This window comes from Lepisosteus oculatus, chromosome 1, assembly GCF_040954835.1.
Source record: "Lepisosteus oculatus isolate fLepOcu1 chromosome 1, fLepOcu1.hap2, whole genome shotgun sequence".
Classification (NCBI taxonomy): Eukaryota; Metazoa; Chordata; class Actinopteri; order Semionotiformes; family Lepisosteidae; genus Lepisosteus; species Lepisosteus oculatus.
The window spans coordinates 69,192,125-69,213,763 of NC_090696.1; the positions used below are offsets into that span (position 1 = coordinate 69,192,125).

At 36.2% G+C, this 21,639-nt stretch overlaps 2 protein-coding genes across 2 annotated transcripts; one reads left to right on the forward strand and one right to left on the reverse strand.

Annotated features, from left to right (window-relative positions):
• Nucleotides 1-1,011: 1,011 nt before the first annotated feature.
• Nucleotides 1,012-20,252, reverse strand: zcchc4 (zinc finger, CCHC domain containing 4). The gene is made up of 13 exons (XM_006630055.3): nt 19,716-20,252; nt 18,989-19,107; nt 17,998-18,080; nt 17,175-17,450; nt 15,817-15,897; nt 9,193-9,265; nt 8,408-8,558; nt 7,936-8,036; nt 6,818-6,939; nt 6,436-6,511; nt 5,707-5,758; nt 4,652-4,796; nt 1,012-3,917 (listed from the first exon to the last, which is right to left on the reverse strand). The coding sequence occupies exons 1-13, from the start codon at nt 19,822-19,824 to the stop codon at nt 3,782-3,784; spliced, it is 1,524 nt and encodes a 507-aa protein (XP_006630118.2). The 5' UTR covers nt 19,825-20,252; the 3' UTR covers nt 1,012-3,781.
• On the forward strand, nt 10,745-15,826 carry LOC107077204 (E3 ubiquitin-protein ligase TRIM62). The gene is made up of 6 exons (XM_015345955.2): nt 10,745-10,837; nt 12,273-12,553; nt 12,779-13,108; nt 13,330-13,349; nt 13,830-13,963; nt 14,188-15,826. Exons 2-6 carry the CDS (start codon nt 12,284-12,286, stop codon nt 14,778-14,780), a joined length of 1,347 nt encoding a protein of 448 aa, XP_015201441.1. The 5' UTR covers nt 10,745-10,837; nt 12,273-12,283; the 3' UTR covers nt 14,781-15,826.
• Nucleotides 20,253-21,639: the final 1,387 nt, after the last annotated feature.

The window sequence follows — 21,639 nt, forward strand, 5'->3', positions numbered from 1 at the left end:
TTCCTGTGCAGATCTTCCTACATCATATACACAAGGACTCTGTGTAAAAGTTTGACTTCTAATAGATTACACTAACACTTTGCTGCAACAAAGAATAACACTGTCAATAACAAAGAACAATGCTGTCATATCTTAAACATAAATTCAAATGAGGAACAGAATACAAAATCTTAAACCAATTTCTCATGGAAATCCATTTGAAAAAAAAACGCTATTTTTCACCCAGGATTTTCGGCACTTTCAGTATATAACATTTTATGGTCTAAACTAAAACCTTTGCAATGTGTCTTTCGGAACTTGTTCTATATGTATAAAATGCTGAGATATTTACTCCTTCTAACAATGTCCCATTGTGTGGCACCACAAATGATGTACACACTGTTTTGAACGTGAACGTTTGATTAAAAACTGTTAACGCTCAAAATGAAGACATTTAAGGGTTAAAAAAGTTAAATATCTACCTTCGCCTTGTCTGAACCTACTGTACTCTTACAATGGCTATAACCCCCCTACTGCATAGAGAAAAGGACTTGTGGACCTACTCCATTGACATACCCAATATCAGAACTTCTGACTTTTGATAGGCTGCAAACTCCTCCCTATCTAATATCAATTGGAGGAGCGGCATCTCTCACTGACATCACTGCAACCTTACCAGGAGGCAACTGGGTGGTCCCAAGTATTGCTGGTGCCTCAAAAGCCAAAGGACCCTCGTCAACTAAACCTCACACCACCCCAGCAACTGCTCTGGTGCTGCTTAATCTAGGTTATGGCTAGTTATGTGCATTTAAATAGACCGCCAGAAGAAGTGATAAAGACACTGTTCATTAGGGCCGGATTAAGAACTTGGACCTGGATCTGATCATTGCTTTGAGACACCCTTCAGTGACCTGTACTGAAGTCGTTAACAAGCAGGTTTTAAGAAAAAGGCAAGAAAAATAACCCGAAGTGTTCAAAACTGAACAGCAGAACCATTGCTCAAGCTATTTAAAATGAAGCACAAAACAAATATAAATTAGAATGTTCATTTTAATGTCCATTAAAAAATGGAAAGCTGCACTCACAGAGTGCTTTTGATGAGATTAGCACAATGGTGCTAAAATTATCATTTCACCTTTTACTCACAGTGTCCAGGAGATCAAGCTGAAGCAGAGATGAAAACAGATGTTTTTGAAATTGCAAAGGATTTGTCTTAGATGTTCGATTCAGCCACTGTACAAATAACAGCCTTGAATAAAAGCATCAGGAAATTAAATAGCACGAAAACATAAAATATTCAGAATATCATCCTCTGCTGCTCCTAATTAGCTGTGAAGGATGTTAAATTTATAGAATGAAAGGAGCCAACAACAGGAGGTCCAGTCGATAGGTCATAGGAGTGACAGCTGCTCAGCTGTCAGAAGCTTTCATCTTGGCTCAAATTCGGTCTCCTTTTTCAAACTGAAGCAACAGCTGAGTTTTTGATGTGTGAAAGGAAACGCACACCTTGAAACAGGCAGACCAGGAACCAGACGGCAGCCCTCAAACATCTTATTTCAAAGAATTAATTTCATTAATTCAGTTAAATAACCGCATACTGCTAAATTTAGATTTGAATGTATTCTGCATTTCAAAGCTAAATCCCATGGGAGTATCAAAATAGTCCTTTCTAGCCAAGGAAGAAAAACAGCAAGAAGCACACATATTTTTAATTAAAAGTGTGATTTTTTGAGTGTTTCGCTGCTGTGGTGGAGTTTTTCCATGGCCCCAAGAATGTTTTCATTGTTTTACTATAAATTTGAGTATAACTGAATATAATGGATACAAAACTTGTAAGCAGATGTCCAATGAGTGCTTTTGAACCTGGCTTGATTACTCAGCTAAGCTGTTAAAACAGAACTGAGTGAATGTTTTCACTGAAGACATTAATCTCTGCATAAGAACAAACTTGGTCCTTTTCACATCAAATAGACCCCAACAGTAGCCCATGCATGATGAAATGGAGTTTAAAAAACATCTAAGATTCATGGCTATTGATATAGATAATCACCTCAATCTGGTAATTATAACTTAACACAAACACGTTGTCGAGAACCCGGTGCTTAGGAAATCAAATCAAATTCTGTTATCCCAAGGAACAATACTACTTAATTAACATAATCATCTTCTCACAATTAAAATGTGAATGTAAACTTAAGGTAAATAAAATTGTGTGCCCAACAAGCTACTGAACTGACTGAAGTCAATTACATCTGCCTGCTGTACATACAAAAGAAACTGTTGATGACTGAATTACGTCCCTTACTGATGGCTGAGACTACACATGAATCATCTAGAGTTTTGATTTTGCTTGAAATTTAATTATTTAATTTATTACTGAACTTTTTATAGTCTACAAGGTCCTATTAAAAGTTGACTGCGTCAAGTACTGCTTTGACTCCATCCTGTACATAAAAATAGCATAAAAGTGATACACAAAGGACAGCAAAAAAAAAAAAACATTACCTGGTACCCATTTACATTTGTCCAGTGATAAAGTGACTAGTGTTGTCAGGCAATATTTGAACTTTTTAAAGAATACAAGAAGATAACATACAAGATACTATAAGAGTTACAAAACTGATAAAAATAAAAAGTACAGGAGGAGAGCTTGTGCACTTCTCTGCTGTGTGCCACTACTCCCCCTAGTGATAAAGAAAAAGAGTCCAAAAAGTAAACGGCAGAAAGTATAGAAGACAAGAAACATCAACAATACTGTACATTTTGTTTGCAGGTAGAACCTGGACATTTCCTGCCAAGATTAATTTAACTGGTCTCATTTTTAAAAGTTACAATGCTAAGAAAAGTCTCTTAAGTCCTGAACCTCACTTTTTTTAAATTTTCCCAAATACCAGTTCAAAAGTGACTAATGAATGAATGTGCAGTGTCTCTGAATAAAGTCTGGAAAGAAATGGAACAGTCTTCTCATACATCCCTATTGTCTCTAATATTTTCTTTATTTTGGACTTCATTTTGTTCTTTTGGACCAGTATTTTGCTCCATCACTAATATTTCCATGTTATGCCTTCTGTGATCGCACTTAGGGTTTCCAATTACAAATACAACATTTCTCTGTATCCTTTTTTGTGAATGATGTCTGTACTCAATGCATGCTCCCGAAAAATACATTAAGCATACTGGTCAGGACTCTCTCCATCCTGCAATGAAACAGACTGTACCCAGCTTGCAGCCCTGATTTCAAATTACACTACCTGAAGATCACATGTACTGTACTGTATGTGCTATTGTTTTCTTCACAGTACATTCAGATTTGCACTTGTAACTAGTGCAGGTAGAGGTCTTTAGAGTGATGAAAACTAGAAAATATTTGGATTTATAAGTGGACTAATGAAGTTTTAAAGAAAAATTGAAAAATGCATTAAAATCACAATTAAATATTCAATAGAGAAACATATAAAGCTGTTGCATTTTCTCAGTGTATTGTTAATACGCAAATAGTTAAGTCAAACAGCTACAATTTTACGAGACCAAGATGTGAGAGAGTCAAACCAATGGCTGAAACTACTGCTCTTCATTACCCGTGCTGAAGCTACCATATTTTCTGTTAAAGAATTTTGTACAGCATGTAGGTTGTTCAGATATGTTATTTTTGACACTGTTTTTTTTTAAATATACTGAATTAAAAAAAAATGAAAAGCCAGTCCTCTTCACCTGTTCTTTAAAAACATTTTACTAAACTGCCCGTGAGACAATTCCCTTCTACTTCTTTAAGTGAGTTCGCTCACAGAGAAAAGAAGAATAATCATGCTATTTTCCTCTTCTTCTTCCTCCTCTTCTTCAGTCTTATCCCAGCAGCCCTTTTCTCTCCCGCTGTTTGTTTACAAGGCACATCCTTTTCTGCCCCAACTTTAGCCTTCTTCCCAGCAGCCTGTTTTCCCCTGTGCAGGAAAGAACAAAATGAGACCAGCAAAGCTGCTGATGGGATTGCGTTTACACGGTCACCCAACATTCACCCTGAGGGTGAAAAATGAGAATCCAACATCCACCCTGAGGGTAAAAAATGAGAGCTTTGCCTTTACAAAAGGCTGCTCAGGCAATTCTCAGACACATACGTTTAAAGCTCATATTACACAAATACAAGCTTTAGTTGAAAACAATATTTTAAAGGTTCACATTCTGAATGTCATTTATTTCTTCGCATGTGGGAGTAGAAGTGTATGAGGACCTTTAAATTTATGGTTCACTTATCTGAACTGATTTTTTGAACACTTAAAAATGTAACCTCTGCCAAAAAACACACATCTAGAGGAATGCTGAATTCTCACGTCCAGAAAGATACCGAGAGATGAAACTACCAGGGTACAGGATCTAGCCTCCTTACAACACTTTTAGTTTTAATTACTGGTGTATTTAATTACAATAAAAGATTAAAAAAATATAGTGTTTTTTTTAGAACACTATATATATTTTAAGAAAATATGATGGCTGTCCTTCATGGTATTCCAAAACCTGAATGATCTATACTTTTAAAAGTAGAAACCTTCCTGAAACAACACGTTTTGAAACACTGAATGTGCAACATTATGTGCCATCCACCATACACACATTGATAAATTAAAATGTTGGGGTGTAAATTAAATTTCACTCTAGCCATTTGATATCATTTACTTACAGTCTGGTGTCTTTGGAGCTGAATGCTTTAGGACAGGCTCTGCGCTTGTGGTCAGCGCCTTTACAGATAAAGCAGCCAACAGTGAGCTTCCCACAAGGGTGATCCTTAAGAGCGCACTGATTACAGATGGTACAATGAACCCAGGCTGGGGAAAATAAAAAGATATTTGCACATTACCGAAGCCATTCACAATCCAATTTTTTTCAAGAATATTTTCTAGAGAATCTTAAGTAGACAATCTCTGCACTGAAATAATCAGATTACAAGGCTGTCAAAAAGGTACATTAGTATCCTCATCAGCTTCATACATGTATATAAGCAAGTAATACTGAAGAAGTACTTTATTTTTGCTTCATTGAACTAAGTAAAATGATTTCAATAATAATTTCTTCCAGGAAGAATATACCATTCATTTATTAATTTAGTTACTTGAAATTGGACTGATATAAAACACAGATATATGTTATACAAGTCTTTTTTGTTATGGTTCCAGATGGATTTTGTTAATAGTATTATTCAAAATTTGAAAAAGATTGTGCAATAAGACCAACTTCACATTCTCACAATATCAATACAACATCTTAACTGCAAGATGCAAAGATTATGTTTGTACCAATATCCTTAATTCTACACTCCGGGTCGATTTCAGTGCAAATCAGTAAGGCTGAAAAATGAACCGCTATTCTGTCGGAAATCCAAAACATGGAAAAAAAAATGTGGAGCATCCAATTAAAGAAAATTAATTTCAGGTCAGAGAAAACAAAATTAACATGCAGTCTGTTTTAAGACATGACAAGTAGGTTGTTGGCAGACAGATTCAGCTCAAATACATCTAACCCAGAGAAAAGTGTAGGAAGATTAATAATAGCATGCAAGCTTCAAATTTGTACATATCAAACTTAAATTTAGATGATTTAAAAACAGTGGAACAGCCTGAAGTATTAAAAAACACATTCTGAAAAACATCTTTTGACACAGGAAAAGATGGGAATTAAACAGTCATGTTTGGAAAATGTATTTTAGCATCTTGCTCTATAATTCAGTACTATACTTACAAGGCTTCACACACTTGTTGCACAACGAGCAATGTTTCCAACTCCTGCCATCCTGAAAAAAGGCAGAGCAAAACTACTTATTTCCATCAATACTAAAGTTAAATACATTTCGAGCCTAATTCTGCAATATGGATCACTGTTTCCTATCTTCTTAATAAAAACCTACAGTGGCTGTGAATCACATCTTAAATTTAACAAGCAAAGCCAACCCATCATTTCATAAAGGTAATGTTTCGATGGTCTACAGTCACAGATAAAACAGTATATCACTCCTCTAAGCAAAAGCTGATTTTGAAGATCTGAAAATTAAATTCATAAAGTCATCTGGGTGAAGCTTAGTATCGGAAAACTGTCCACCTCCTGAATTAATTGGTAAAGGAGACATTTTAAGTATGACCCCTCCACAAAAGGGTGGTGGTCCGTCTCAGAAAATCATAGTCTTCAACCTTAAACATCTGGTCTTGTTTCATAACTGATATTTTATCTTCAATTACACACAATAACAGCAAAATTAAAATACCAAAGCAGGAAGCTGTTTAATTTGACGTAAAATGAACCACTTGTTGACTAGAAACTTTACCACATCAGCATTAAAAATTCAGATATAATTTACTTAGTAATCATTCTATAGATCAGTACTTACTATAAACAGTTTCTTTACCAGTATAATTAGTGAGGCTAATTTATGGTCAAAATAACAAAACTCAAGACGATTAGTAGAAACACTACCTTGGATGTACATGCATTGCAAGTGAGGCAGTGTTTGTTTTCTGAAGAAACATATCGTTGGCAAAGGGAACAGAATCTGAAAGCAAAATGTTTTTAAAATAGTGTTAGCCAGCCAAATACACAAATTGCATTCAGTGCGAGAGCTTTTTCTTCTTTCCTTACTTTAAAAAGTTTGTAACGGTCGGTATGTACGAATTAAAGGAACAGGAGTTTTTCAGATCATTTTAAATATGTTTCATTTAGCATTATGAAAGGGAGGAGAAAACACTTTAAACTCCTGTCAAACACATTTTGTATTTTAGTATTCTGTATTTTAAACATTTTGTAAGCAGTAATTGAGCTTTTTTTCAGACAGATCTTAAGACGTCCTTTCTTGTTTTACCTGTAGCCCTCCTCTGCAGGAAGAGCCATAAGCTTGGGACAGAGGTTAGTGAACATCCTAACTGGAGACTGCCTCCGACCAGTTTTCCCATGCTTATAAAGAGGGTGATTGTCATAGTCCACCTGACAAACAAAAAAAAATATCAGGTCAAATTCCTGGGATGCATGTTTTCCTCACACAAAGGTAAAACCCAGAACCAGTTCTATGTGTGGGAGCAACAGAAGAAATCAGGCAAAAACTGATTTGGATAACAGTCCAATGGGCTTCATAAGCAATGATTTCCCTTCCCTAACAGACTGACAAAACAGCAAAAGGTATTACTACACTATAGGAGCATTTAAATGGGACAAGCAGAGAGAAACAGCAAACAATCCCTCAAGATGACTAGAATCTGCAGCTTGAACCATCAACCAAAACAAAACACTCTTAAACCTCTGACATCAATAGAAAAAAAATACATGCTGCTGTAATTATACATTTATAAATAAAAATAAAAAACTTATTTGTATTACAATTTGAAGCAGTTCAACTACAAGAAACACATCTCACTATATTGCTTAGTTTTTACCCCCACACTATCAAACTATTAAACTCCCAGCCTCTCTCACCTACGATCTGAACTTCAGTGCCTTCTTTTTTATTACCAAAAACTCAAACACACATTGAAATCTACCTTTGCCTCACAAGTCAAGAAGCTCACTCCCCATAATTTTCTATCCTCCATTTCATTCTGTTGATGTACGATTTTGCACATCTGATGTTGTTTTGCACATTACCTGTTACCTGTTGTTGTTTTGCACACTGCCTGTTGTCTCGGTCTTTCTTTTACTATATAATTGTATTGTTTTTTGTACTTCTTATTGTCTGAGAGCTAGCTAAATAGCATTTCGTTACACCATATACCTGTATATGAGTATAATGACAATAAACGTGAACTTAAACTTGCTTATGAAACTATTATGTTAAATGGACTCTTATAGCAAAGTAGGTTTAATAAATGCAAATTAAACCTCATTTTAAAGTAATTTATTAAAATCTTGATTTCCTTAAACCTTAATCTTAATTTTAATTCATCTTTAAACTACATTATTAATGTTAATTAATAATATTTCAAATACCTGATAGTCCAGCATAGAAAATGTTGGAAAACATTCAAGGATGCGAGACTCAAAGAAATAAGGAAATATCCAGAACATGGGCATCTCTTGGCTTCTCTTATCTACACATGCAAAGACAAGTTTAGTTGTAGGTGTACAAGAACAAAGTGTTTTGGTCTTTAAAACTACTGCTCTGTTACTGCTGGAGGTTTAAAGAGAATTTTTTCACAGTCCATAAGACATTCTTCACAGCTTATTAAAGGCTCTCCAATAGGGTTGGCCAAGCTGTAGCTCTAACAAAACTGCTCCAGCAGACTTTACATGGCTAAGTATCTGATCTGTGAGATGAGCATTATTTACAACATTTATCTCACTACCTGAGGAAGTTCAATCTTCACAAAACAGTCAAGGCCAGTTTTAATTCCAAACAGTTCCACTTCTGCACAAGGCATCCTAATGCTTAAGTAAATTTTGCTGTTGACGCAACACTTACCTGGGGGCTGCAGAGTTTTCCATTTAGAGGAGATAAGGGCAAAACTGTAAGCCAAAGGCTTTACCAGGCCTCCAAATGGTGGGTCGGCAACCATGACAACCTTAGCTCCGTCCCCTTCACTCAAAAAGGAATTGAAAACATCCTCTGCTGCCTGCAAAACAAGCTTCCTATATGAGATACACGGATAAAACTGCAATCAAACCACAACCCCTTAGAAGTCAGTCATCAAACTTCAAAACTGAGGCACTGTTGAGAAAACAGTGAACTGAAGGCCATACAGAAAGACAAATTTGATATTGTTATAAAGTACATATTTAGAACAAATATTAACTATAGCAATAAGAATAATGCATTGTATTTGTATAGCAGAAATATTGCATTGCATTTATATTATCATCCCAAAGGGCCCCAAAGACCTTAATTTATCACCAAAGTGCAGTGCCATTCATGTAGCAAAAACCTCACTGTGCAGCATATCGGGTACAGACATGAGAGATTGCTTCATCAACTGAATTAGGGAGGAACTTTAGCAAGGCAGGTTCACGCAAGTCCAAAGAGGAATTCAGTCAGAACATGGAGGCGAACATTCCTATGGTTACAAATGGGCACATGAGATCTTTAATAAGAAAGTAGTCAGTCAGTTAAACACCTTTTATGCCTTATACCCCTGCTTGCTGTATTGGAGCACAGGTTGGCAATTCTTATCTGGAGGCAAGGGTGCCACCTACTAGTCTACCAAACAATACTTCTAGTATTAAGCTATGAAAAAAGTCACGTTTTCTTACCTTTCCATTAAAAAAGTGATGATTGAACATGTTGTAATGGCAGAACTCATCCTCTGTATAAAACTGTGAATACCTGTCAAGATAACATGGGATTGTAGTTATATATGGAGGTTAAACTTTCAAATGCCAGCACTACTTATCCACCATGAGAATGGTTTTCAAAGTCACAGCATATTGAACTTGAGCTGTCACACTGAAGGGTGTTCAAAAAGGATATTCAACAAGAAAATATAATTTCTTGACTTTATTTTTCCTTTATACTTTAAAGTAAACATGATTCCTCCAGTAGAAATGCTTTGCAAAATGGATGCTATATGGCAAACAAAATGCCATTTAAAAATTTAAGAAAGCAATCACCAAATGTGTTTTACATTTGCTCAGTAAAATGGATTATACTGTGAAAATAACATGGTAACTTACCGTATGCAATTCTCTTACTTTCAAATCTTAGACTCAACCTTCCAAGGCCAAGACTAATGACTAATCCCAAACATATTTCAAGAAGTGCTTAGCTAAGAGTGATACACCACTTGGGAAATCCTGGTCACATCTGGCTAGCAACAGAACCTAGGCTTAAATCTCACATCTGATTCACAGAGCTTTATCCACTGGCTTTGCAAACTGCTTCACTTGGTACAGAACAGCAAAATCAACACATCATCATCTTCCAGCACTTTTCCCTAATGCTTTTATGGCCATATGAACAACACAAGTTTTGTAATTGCATTGATTCAGTCTTCATCTCAAGTTACTAGTGATGGACACGTCTCTTGGCTGATAAAATGATGACAAACTCTTTTTCTGCCATACTTTGGTGGCAATCTTGGAAGCCAAGGTTACAGGGGCATCAATCAACATATCCACAAGTAATGGGTAATGGGTAATGGGTCCAATACTTCTAAGTGACCACCCAATTTCTTCTGAACTTTCAAAGCCTTGATCCAGTGATCACATTAACTATGTATCCCAGAGAACCAACTGTTCCTGAAATGTTTGCAGTGGTCCAAGTGTTATTCAGGCCTGGGGACATCTTTGATCTATTCGTCGCCACACTGAACCTCCCTGGTCCGTTGTCTCTGTGAATGGGTGAGGGGTTCAAATAACACAGCAAGCATGCATCCTTGGCATTGCTTATTCATTGCACCCTTCACAAAACACATGATGTGACTGCAGCACATTGTTCAGTCTTGGAAATATCCATCAATGACCTTGGAAAGACCATAATGGCATTAACCATCTAAAGGTGGTGATACAACATGAAATTAGGAATGAATTATAAGTACTTATGCAGCTTCTAATTAAACATACAAAGCTGCAGTCTTTATAACTGACTTTTTGTAGAAGTCCAAAAGTTTATCCTTCAACATGAAATGGGTACAAACTGCGCACATGTGAAAACTAGTCTTACATATGCACATTTCTGCAGCAGCTTTCAACTATGGCCCAAAGGAAATAATATATAAAAAAATAGTTTAATTTTATAACACATTCCTAGTTTTACATGTTTTACATATCTGCAAGGGCAGGAACAGGACATAACATGCTCCTGCTTGTAAACCATCCTGCTTTTGCATTGTAAATTCCTACCTGCAACAGAGTATTTCTGAAAGACAGGGCAGAAAAGAACCCCATCTTTACAAGGAAAGTAAGTATCTATTGAATACTTTGAAATATATTAAAATTACATTTGTTAGGTTATTTAAACTGTTTGAAATTCATTTTTGGTATATTCTCCACTAGTTGTCAGACTATTTAGAACTCACTCATAGAAATGTTTTTGTTTATTTAGGTTTTACTTTCAGCTCTATGTCTTTTGTATGAACTCTGTTCATACACATTTATATATCCAGTATTGTAATGTTGTTCATGAAACAATGTAATGATGCAACAGACTGAAGAAAATATCTCATAATATGCATGAATGTGGGGTGAGATAAATGTTAATAGGTCACTTTTAAGTGAGAACTGTAAACTAAAACTATATTCTGACAGCAACAGACATTCTTATAGCAGCATATTTATACAGTATAACTGTATGTTAGCATCAGATAAACTGAAGACACAGGCACGTGTAAAAAGTATCTAGGAAAAGCTTTATATAAATACAAGTTCCATATTTTGCATATTTTTCCCCAATACTTTTATTTATGATAAGGCTTGGGGTTCTGGACAGTATATGCAGCATTAACATTCTTTATATTTTTGTCTTCAAAGTCTAAATGCTTTTTAATGTTTGCTAAATTTCAGCTAGAAAAAAGTATTTTGCTGCCCAAACATCTCATATTCGAAAAAATGAGATGGAAAATTAACTTGGATTCATCAGGTCCACCCAGATAAGAAATGCTGTTCTTTGCTTTTTTGTTTTGCCTTCGAGATCTGACCCATCAACCTAAAGTAAAAAAAGTGACAAGTGACCATGACTAACACTATCAGCCTGTGACTTAAGATGCTGTTGAAAGTTCATATATAGGAGCTTGTTTAAGAGTCTTTGAGATTATTTTGAAAACGTTTAGGTTCTTTAGATGTTCATTTAATCATTTCTGGAAAAAACATGAAATTGTTAACTCCTTAAGAACCTAAAATTTGATTGTGGTTTTCTAACAGTTTGTAATTTTATAAAATACAACTAAGTGATATTTTGGCAATTTTGAAAACGTTATTGTAACACAGACCTTTAATTTCCACACAAATTCGAAGCCTAGTTTGTGTTCCAAACTAGTAATACTGGAACTGGCTGGAAGGTGTCACTTTTTACACAATATCCAACTTCATCCAAGGAAAAGACGAAGAAACATAATTAATTAATTTAGATTTAAGTAGCACTTTTTTATCCTTCATGCAAATAAATCAAGCAAAAACAGACGGAATGAGTGAAGTACCTAGTTTGAGAGCATGACAGCAGCAACTGCCCCGAGATTCAAATCCACAACCCGCTGGTCCAGAATTTATTTACACAGTGATCTTTTTTCCGCAATTTAAGTGACACTGAAGGTAACAATGAGACGCACTGTTTCATTTCGTTTAATTCATTTAACACCTACAATATTCTTCTTCAAATCCTGTGTTTGTCTATTAACCAGAACAAGCAACAATGGCAGAACCACAGCAGACGGACTCTACCGTTCAAGACCTTGAAGGAAAGTCTACAATGTCCCTGGCACCTTCAGTGGTCCCCTGTGTTTCTTCTCCCCCTCACCAAGGCCCATATGCTGATCGCTTCAAGGACAAGCCGGAGGTCAACCCACACTGCCTTCGACCTCAAGAGGGCCCTCGTGTGTCTAACCAGCCACCCCCACACTCCCCAAAGCTCGAGCGACTGGGAATACATCCAGGCAGTTTCATAAAAGGCAGAAACTCAGAGGTAAAATACGGAGCGATTAAAAATTGTTACGGGCATTAACTACAACCAGAAAACAGAGCATAAGAGGTGAATTTGTTTTCAACGAAAAAAACCCTTGGTATTTAGAGACTGTAAAAAGGTTGCAACTTTCCAAGTATCAACTAGGAAAAATATGTAAGGCGAGGTTAAAAATGATCAATATATACACTATTTTAACGATTATATTTTAACAATTGGCAATTACAGGAGGTACTGTCGAGACACCTTGAAGACCTACGTAGTGAAAAAGCAAGAACTGAAGCCCACTTACAATCTTTAAAGAAAAGAAGTGCTAATCTATCAGTAACTGCCGACACAATGAAGCAGCAGATTTCTGAAAAATACGAAGCCATAAGAAAAGCTCTGCATAAAGACGAGATGGCCATGCTAGAAACCATTGAGGAAGACCAAAGAGTAACCAGTGCAAAGCTGAACAAAATCATGAAGGAATGGAGTCAGCATCTTGGCCAGGTTCAGAGGGCCATGGCAAATACACAGAAGGCACTAGATCAGACCAGAGGAGGCTCCATACTGCAGGTAATTCAGGGTCTTCCCATGTCTTCTTAAAACTCTGTTTTGCAACCCTTATACTCTCAGTTACATTAAAATACTTTAGTACCAAGGTAGAGCACTACAAAATTAACTGTTTTTATTCTGAAACTATGATCAATTATTGTAATGTTACTGTATCACACTGTGTTACGCAGAATATAAATGACTAACTTTCAAAATGCTGTTAAATGTTTTTTCTCTTTCAGGATAATCCTGGGGAATGCAGGTATTTTCTTTTCTTTATCAAAATTTTAAGAGTAAGGATTATTATTTAGATTATGTTCTAGATAAAGCAAATTTCCTTAGGTTAGAGAGAATAAAAAGAACAAATCCCACCTACAGCAGTGTGACAAAACCTCTATATATTTTAGCATATAAATGATAAAAAGGTAACAAATGAGCTGCAAAGTACCATGACTCATCTTCCCTCAGAATTCAGTAAATGCTATGGTTGAGAATATGAATAAATGTATTACAGTTCAAAAAGAATTGACATAATATTGATAATCAATATTATGATGTATTGCCAAGGTAAAAAAAAAGCTGATCTGATTTTGGATAATATAATGGCATTAGGTACTGTTGCTGGAGCAGATGTGTTTATGTTGTCCATTAAACTTTCAGTCCCCTTTTTAATGCAAAATCACTACGTATATCCAGACTTAAAAAAAAACAATTCCAAAATTCAAGACATACACTCTTCCAGCTGCCCTAAGAAAAAAGATGCTGCTGAGCAGGGGATAAAGATGAATGAGGACAGATTTCAGAGACTTTTGAAAATACTACACAACATTTCAAAGGATCTTGAAGCCCAGATGCACAGAAAAGTACTCCTGTTGGGTAATTGTTTCATCATGTTTAACCTAAAAACATCAAAGCAAAGTTATAGCTGTAATTATAAACATAATTTTGAATTATTATTTTACAGTATTATGTGATTGTTTTCCATTCACCTTCAAAACATTCAATATAAACAGAAAATAATCTATGTCAATATTATGCATTTGATTTCCTAATCCCAACCTGAAAATGTCATATCCTTCTTATATCCGTTTTTGTACCAGATTCTTCTGCAGTGACGATCGACAGTAAGTCGTCTCACAGAAACATCGCAGTGTCCAGGGATCAGAGAAGTATGTGCTACAGCAGTGAGCCACAGCCTCTGCTAGACAGCCCCCTGCAGTTCGACAAGGTGTGCTGTGCCCTGGGCTCAGCCAGCCTGTCCAAGGGAAGGCATTACTGGGAAGTGGACTTGAGCTGCTGCTCTGCCTGGAGTGTGGGCATTGCCTACGGGTCCATCGAGCGCAAGGGAAACCAGAAGAACGCCAAGCTGGGAAGGAACCGGCACTCCTGGTGCATCGAGTTCAGGGACAACCAACTGTCCGCTTGGCACAATGACCACTACATCAGCTGTGGGAAGAGCCAGGTGGCCATTAGGAAAGTGGGCATGCTGGTGGATTGCCAAAAGGGACAGCTTGCCTTTTACAACGCTGTTACCATGAAGCTCCTGCAGGAGTTTTCTGGCGCCCTGACGGCAGTACTTGACCGAATGCATCACCAGTTCGCTGAGCCCGTCTTTCCAGCGTTCCGGTTTTTTAAGCCAGAAACTGGACAAATCAAACCTAACCACATGGAAATATGCCACAATGATCTTTAAAACTTTCCAAGACATTTCCAAGCTATTAGAGGTGGTTCATGGGATAAGCTGATTTTAAACTCATTTCCAAATATTCATCATTTAAGAAACAATTTAATGTATTATAGATCACAAAGCATGATCAAAACTAAGAATCTAACTGAAAAAAATATTCTTTGTGTTTAACTTTCACTTCCTTTCCACACATAGTATTTTATTCCAGTTCACTGCTATTGGGAACACCACAACTATTTACTTCAGATATTTTCAGAACATTTTATAACCTATTTAATGGAATGGAAATTCAGAAACACATACTTTAAAGTACCCTTAGTGCTTTTAGAAACCAATGACATACAGTATTACATCCCATTGAAAAAAAATCATGATAGTGAACTCTTATGTACTTGAATATTAACTCAAACACTTCAGTAGAATATTACTGCAAATTAATTTCAACCTTCTGAAAGTGTAATCTTAATACATTTGTGAAAAATATGTGAACATTTTCAAAGCATGCTTGATAAGGGTTCCTTTGGAAAAATTAATTACCTGTTGCTTTTTATAATCATTACAAATAATTAGCTTGTTTTGTTTTATTATGCAGTTAATGGTTTGAAAAAAACATATTTACATACAGTAGAAAGTGTAGAATCTGATATTATATGTAATCATGATAATTTCATCATAGTAATGCTTTTAAACTAATGACAGATTGATACCACTTCCTTGCTTTATTCTATCAGTCCTGCTCTGTGGCTAAGGATCTGCGCCTGTGGCTGGAAGGTTGCCGGTTCAAATCCCGCAGCCGGCAGAGGAATCCTACTCCGTTGGGCTCCTGAGCAAGGCCCTTAACCCCAACTGCTCCAGGGGCGCTGTACAATGGCTGACCGTGCGCTCTGACCCCAGACTCTCCCTATCTGTGTGTCTGTGTGTCTCATGGAGAGCAAGCTGCGGTATGCGAAAGAATTCCTAATGCAAGAAATTGTAAAGGATTAATAAAGTAATGTTATATATATATAACTGATAAATTCTGCACACACTCAATAAAAATTACCTGAAATCAATGTCCAGGAGCAGACTCTTGATGATTTGGTTATCTCCGCACATGTTCCTGATCTTAATTAGCTCATGGAGTCTGAAATGCAATCAGAATTCATAATGAAACAGAACAGCTTAACCATTTAAAACGACATAATATTAACTTTATAAGACAAATGAAAGTTTAAAATCTACAGCAATGTATTTTTCAATTCCTTATTGATTCTGGCTTTTTAAAAGCCATATCACATTATATGTATTTAGAAATATTTCATTATAGACTTTAAAGTCATCAGACTTCCTAACAGTAGTGTGATCTAAAAAATATTTAAAACTCTGAGGTTATATATCCATGTAGTTATTTTCTAGACGTGAAAGTTAAACCATTTCAGATAACTACCCCTATATCTTAGTCAAGCTGCATCTTCCTCCTAAAAAAGGTAATGATTTATGCCTCAGCCCCTTAAAAAAACATTCATCTGTTTACAAAAATAAAGAGGTTTAACACAAATATTTTTCAAGTATGATGCCACTACAACATGATACATAACTACATAACATAATTAATGACAAAAAGCACTTTCATGAATGAAATCAATTACACTAGATGCTAACTAGGAACCAGTAATACCATTTTTTGGTCTTCTCATCAGATCTAAAATCTACATTCCTTCTCTTTGATTCCAAAGTTTATTGCAGCCTCAGTTGCAATTTCTGTTGATGTATTTTTCCCCAACAACCAGGCACTGCTACAAGACATGAAGCTGCCTGAATGAACATGCTGTATAGGCCACGCTTGCTGTTGTCTTTAGCAATGCCCACAAAAAACCCACAGTCTTGCCTCTCGAGAGGTCAGTGACATCAGCCATCTTTCCTGCAGCACAGCACTCTGAGGAACATGCCTGGCCTGCTACTACTCATTATGGACCACTTTATCCTTGCAGAGCAAGCGCTATTCCCTGCACTTATAACTGCCAAAGGTTACCCGATTCAGCTTTAAATCCTTTGTAACAGCACAACAGGGTTGAGAACTATCCAAAACAAGCAGTTCAAACTCTCCCACCACCTGGGAGATCACAGATCCTAAAGCAAATTTAACACCAATTGAAGGAGGGTGTCTTACTGACGATGACATGCAGTTGTCAATTTGACCGACAAGTGACTAAGCTTAGATTTGAACTACCAGTTCCATCCACTCAGGAGACCCTGGCCCTATAACTCCAACACTTCTTACTGCACCAATGAACAAAACAGACAAGAAATTACTTTAAGTTAAAACATTACATTTTCCAAATGATCTGAGCCCTTGTAAGACCTGAATCATGAGAAGCAAGCTATTATAAAAAATACAAATAAAGCTAAATGAGTACATACCTTGGTGTCCCAACACACAGCACCTTTCTGAATCCTAAGGCTGCAAACAGATTGAGCAAAAAATGACAGCTCCTATCAGCAAACAAGTACTGTGCATTAGTCTTCTTATTTTCCAATGGACAAAGCAGCTGGCTGGGCCTTCTCAGCTGGGAGGTGGTAATGTCAGGCAGTATATTGTGAGTGGTGTGTTTTGCCCAGTCTTCAGGAAGCAAAAGCAACTGACAATCCTGACAAAATCTCTTCTGTTCCAGCGGTAGTGATATGAACTGCAAATACCTTTAATGAGAAGAACAAGCTAATCTAAATATTAAAGAACTTCAGAAACAAGAGGAGCCACTTTGTCCAAATTTAATTGATACAAGGATCAAATCCAGTTGTTTCTTGATAAACGTAACAGTGTAGTGGCTTCAACAACATAGCTGTGTAGCTCGTTTCATACTGCCTCAATTATTTGGCTAAAGAAGTGTCTTCCTGTTCTTCTCTCTAATTCTTGAAAGAATGTATTTTGTATTGAAAAATACAATTTACAGTGGAAAGTGAAAGGAAAAATATATTTTCAGTACTAGCACTGAAGAATAATTGAGAAAACATTTTGCCCCCTTTCAGTGTGATAATATATTTCTTTAAAATTAATTATTCATGTCTCACTATAATATGTTGACAAAAAGGAAAGTAAACCTAAAACTTTGTAAAGGAAAGCTTTTGTACGTGAAACTGAAACATTCACACTACGCTAAGAACAAAATTAGAAATGACCAAATGTGCAAAAACACAGTATTCTTTTTTCTAATAAATATAGAATAAAATATAGCATGCAACTTACCTTGAGCAGTAATCGCTGTGAGTGAAAGGAGGTTGCTTTGCTTTATTTTCTTCTTCTCTGGCTAAAAGCCTGTCTTTCGATATCTACAAGCACAGATAATCTTCACATTTTCCAGACTTCAAACAATTATAGAGAAATTACATATCAGGGAAATTTTCATTTCACCAACACAGAAAAGACTGTTCTATGAATCTGCTCCGCTTCTTAAAAGGTGACAGTCAGAATCAGTCAGAGGCCGTGGAATTAAACAACCTTTTTGGAGATTAGGGAAAAAAATAAACCTTTAGAATAACAGTCATTCAGTCATCATGATTAGGAGAAACTGTCCTCCTTGGTTAACGCCTGCAGCTGTTTGAAAAGCAATAAGTGCACTGCAAAGCAAGATGTCACCAAAACCTAGCTTCTCAAGACCTTGTACAGGACATATCCACAAACAGAAGCTCTAAAACCATTTCACAGTACAATAAGACATAACACAATAACCAGTAAAATACAACCTTTACAGAATTTTCCATTGACATTTTGACATCAGCGGACAACAGAAGTCCTGAAACCTCTCATACATTCTGACGCACCTAGTAGAGCACGGCAATGAAATTAATATATTATACATACTACAGATATGCAAACTGATTTTTTTGTTTTAAGTCATACTATGTTTATTTTTACATGTAGATCTTTTTGGATATATAAATCTAAATAAACTAATTTTCTGTTCATACCTTGTACTGATATGTAACATTGCAGTAATCTGGAATTTAGCTAAAAGGAGGGAGTCTGACAAATTCATTGGCGCTTGGCTTCATATTGCAGTTGACCTGACACCTTTGTTTTCCAGTGGTCAGTATCAAAGATCAGATTTCCGACCCCACCAAAGTAATAAAACACAGGATTTACACTTTATGGTTCACACAACCATATTAGGACAAAAAAAATAATTGTGCATGGTTATCTTCATTTGCTTTGTTTTAAAATAATCATTTTTTCTCACCTTCTCATCCTCCCACTGAAAGAAGTTGCAGTCTTTCCTGTCTCTGCAGGCTGAGCAAGCATAAAACGCCCTGCCTTGCTGCTCTCCTTTACTCATCTTCACAAACAGCATAGTAGGACCTGACAAAGACAAGCAAACATTAAGCCAAGTACATCTTCCTAAATATATTATAGTACACTTGTAGGAGTTTACTTAAATACCTTTTAAGTAAATCGGATTAATTTAAGAATGAGCTACAAATCACCAAACGTGTGTAAATTTGATATCTACACATCCAACACCAGGAAACGAAAGGCAATAAAAACGTTTATAATTATGTTTAATCATTGCTTCAGCTTAATCGTGGTAAGACAGATATTTGGCCTGATATTAAATACCTATTTCGGAAACGCTGGTTTTAAGGTGAGCATTGCTGTTGTTACTAAGATCATGTAAAATCTGACTCACGAGTTGACTTTAACGAGCAAATTAAGCCATATTTCAGTGACCTGTGAGAAGTTGTCATTCTGCGAGAAATCAAACTGACTGGATAAAACCCGACGCAGCGAATTATAATGTACCTCGCATGATCACCACAAAATATCAAGATACGGCTTAAGTTATTCATTAGGGTCAAAGCTGTCGCTGAGCGAACTGTCGCAGTTATGAAAGTTTTAAGTCGAGTGACAAGACCCCAATAACTTGCCCAATTCTTTTAGTGAACCGTGCCTCTAAAGCTACCACATACCGTGAGGACAAAATGGGTTATTCCCAAACTCTCCTTCTTTAAGGATCACTTCTATTCCAGTGCTTTCGCTGCCTGACATATCCGCTGTGTCCATTATCATCCAACACATAAAACACAAAAATGCAAGAAAGCGGAATCAGAAACACCATGCCGTCACCGGTGGGAGCCACATTACTTCCACCTTCCCATGAACCTTTCACGGCGCGGACTTCTGAGCTCATCAACAAGAGCAGTGTTGACTGTGCCGGGTAGTAGAAACCCAATTGACTGCTATGGCAAATTTGTTCCCAGCTTGATTTTTATAAGGTTTTTGATACGGTAGAACATCCCACTTTCTCTAATTTCGTTGTAAGGCCTTCTTCAGCATTTTTTAAACGCATCTTAACTCGTCACTAACGAGTAACCCTTACGTAAACGATACCTTTGCCAACTATTAATTCTTTACATTAACGGTGCTTTTCAACCTGAAAAATGTCAGCGCACCAAACGTCACTTCTTTTCCACCTAAAGATAATGAAGAACTCTCACAGACAGAAAGGGACAATTTATCTAGTAATTTGAAACAAGTCTATGGTTGATCTTGTGACTTGTTGTCGCGAATCTATGACGTAACCAAAAGCGGCGCTACTGCAAAAAGACATCAACAAAACCTCTGGATCATCTAGTAAAATATAAGTTGTTGTATCACCTTTCTTCTTCGATCTCAATGGGTGCTGCGTTCCTCTAAGACACCTTTATAAAGGCTCTAGATTACTATTTTTAAAAACACAGAGAAATATATTTATCACTATTGAATTGAATACAATCCTGCAATGTTATTGTATTCTCTATCCACAATTTGCTATGGATAATATCGTGTTTTAGAACTTTTACCATGGTTTCGACTTTTGCTTTTTTCATTTTACCATACTGAATCATGAGGAAACACTTTGAAAAAAATATTTGTTGAAACGTATCATGGGAGATCATGGTATTTACACGGTCCAGTGTAATAACACTTGGTAAACGCATTTAAAATCAATAGGAAAAGTATTCTGAAGACTAGTGGAATTTTATTGATAAAGTTGATTTTGAGACAGAATTTGACAGTTCTAAAATAATTACGCCCTTTAGTCATAATTTGGAATCACACATGTAGAACTTGTCTAGAATGACATTTATACGAACGCTTAGAGGTTGAAGTATAAAGAATAATTATCTTCCACTAAGAAATTCCTGGAGTGTGATGTCTCACACTTTGATATTTTCTATACAAAGTGACTTACATTTGTACCCATTTACACAGCTGGTGTCAATGGTACAACAGCAGTATCCATCTAGGGTTTGAATCCACAGTGTTCTCAATTTTGCCCTTAAAATATCAATATTGAAGTGCTCCCAACATCACCGAAACAAAGGTTCCCTTACAGGAGTAACATATTAGGAGAGACAATACAACCTGCTGTTGACTACGGTGTAACCTGCCCGCCTTTGCTTTTTTCTACTGCGAGATTCTACTGCGATTGTCTTTTGTGTGTATATATATGCTTTCTACCTCAAGTGATGTTTGATCACATTATTTCACCATCACACCCTTTGACAAAATCTACCTGTAATTGCAAAGAGAGTAGTCATTCATTGGTGTCACAGTCTTAGTTGCTTAATGAGTTTCCCTTCTAATATATCAAACAGGCATTCAAATTATATTTAGAAATGTAAAGACTTCAGAACTTTCACAATAAAAACACCCAATCAGTGACTGTTACTGTAATTGAAACAAAAGCTCTTTGTAAGAATTTGTAGATCAAATATGACAATCATATACCAACTATCATGTCCTGCAAGTAAATGCTCTTTTCATTAACATACTTGCCCATTTGTTGCTGGTTTAACAGTTTATCTACTCAATAGTAGTAGTATCTGTCACTATGCTCTGTTAATTTGT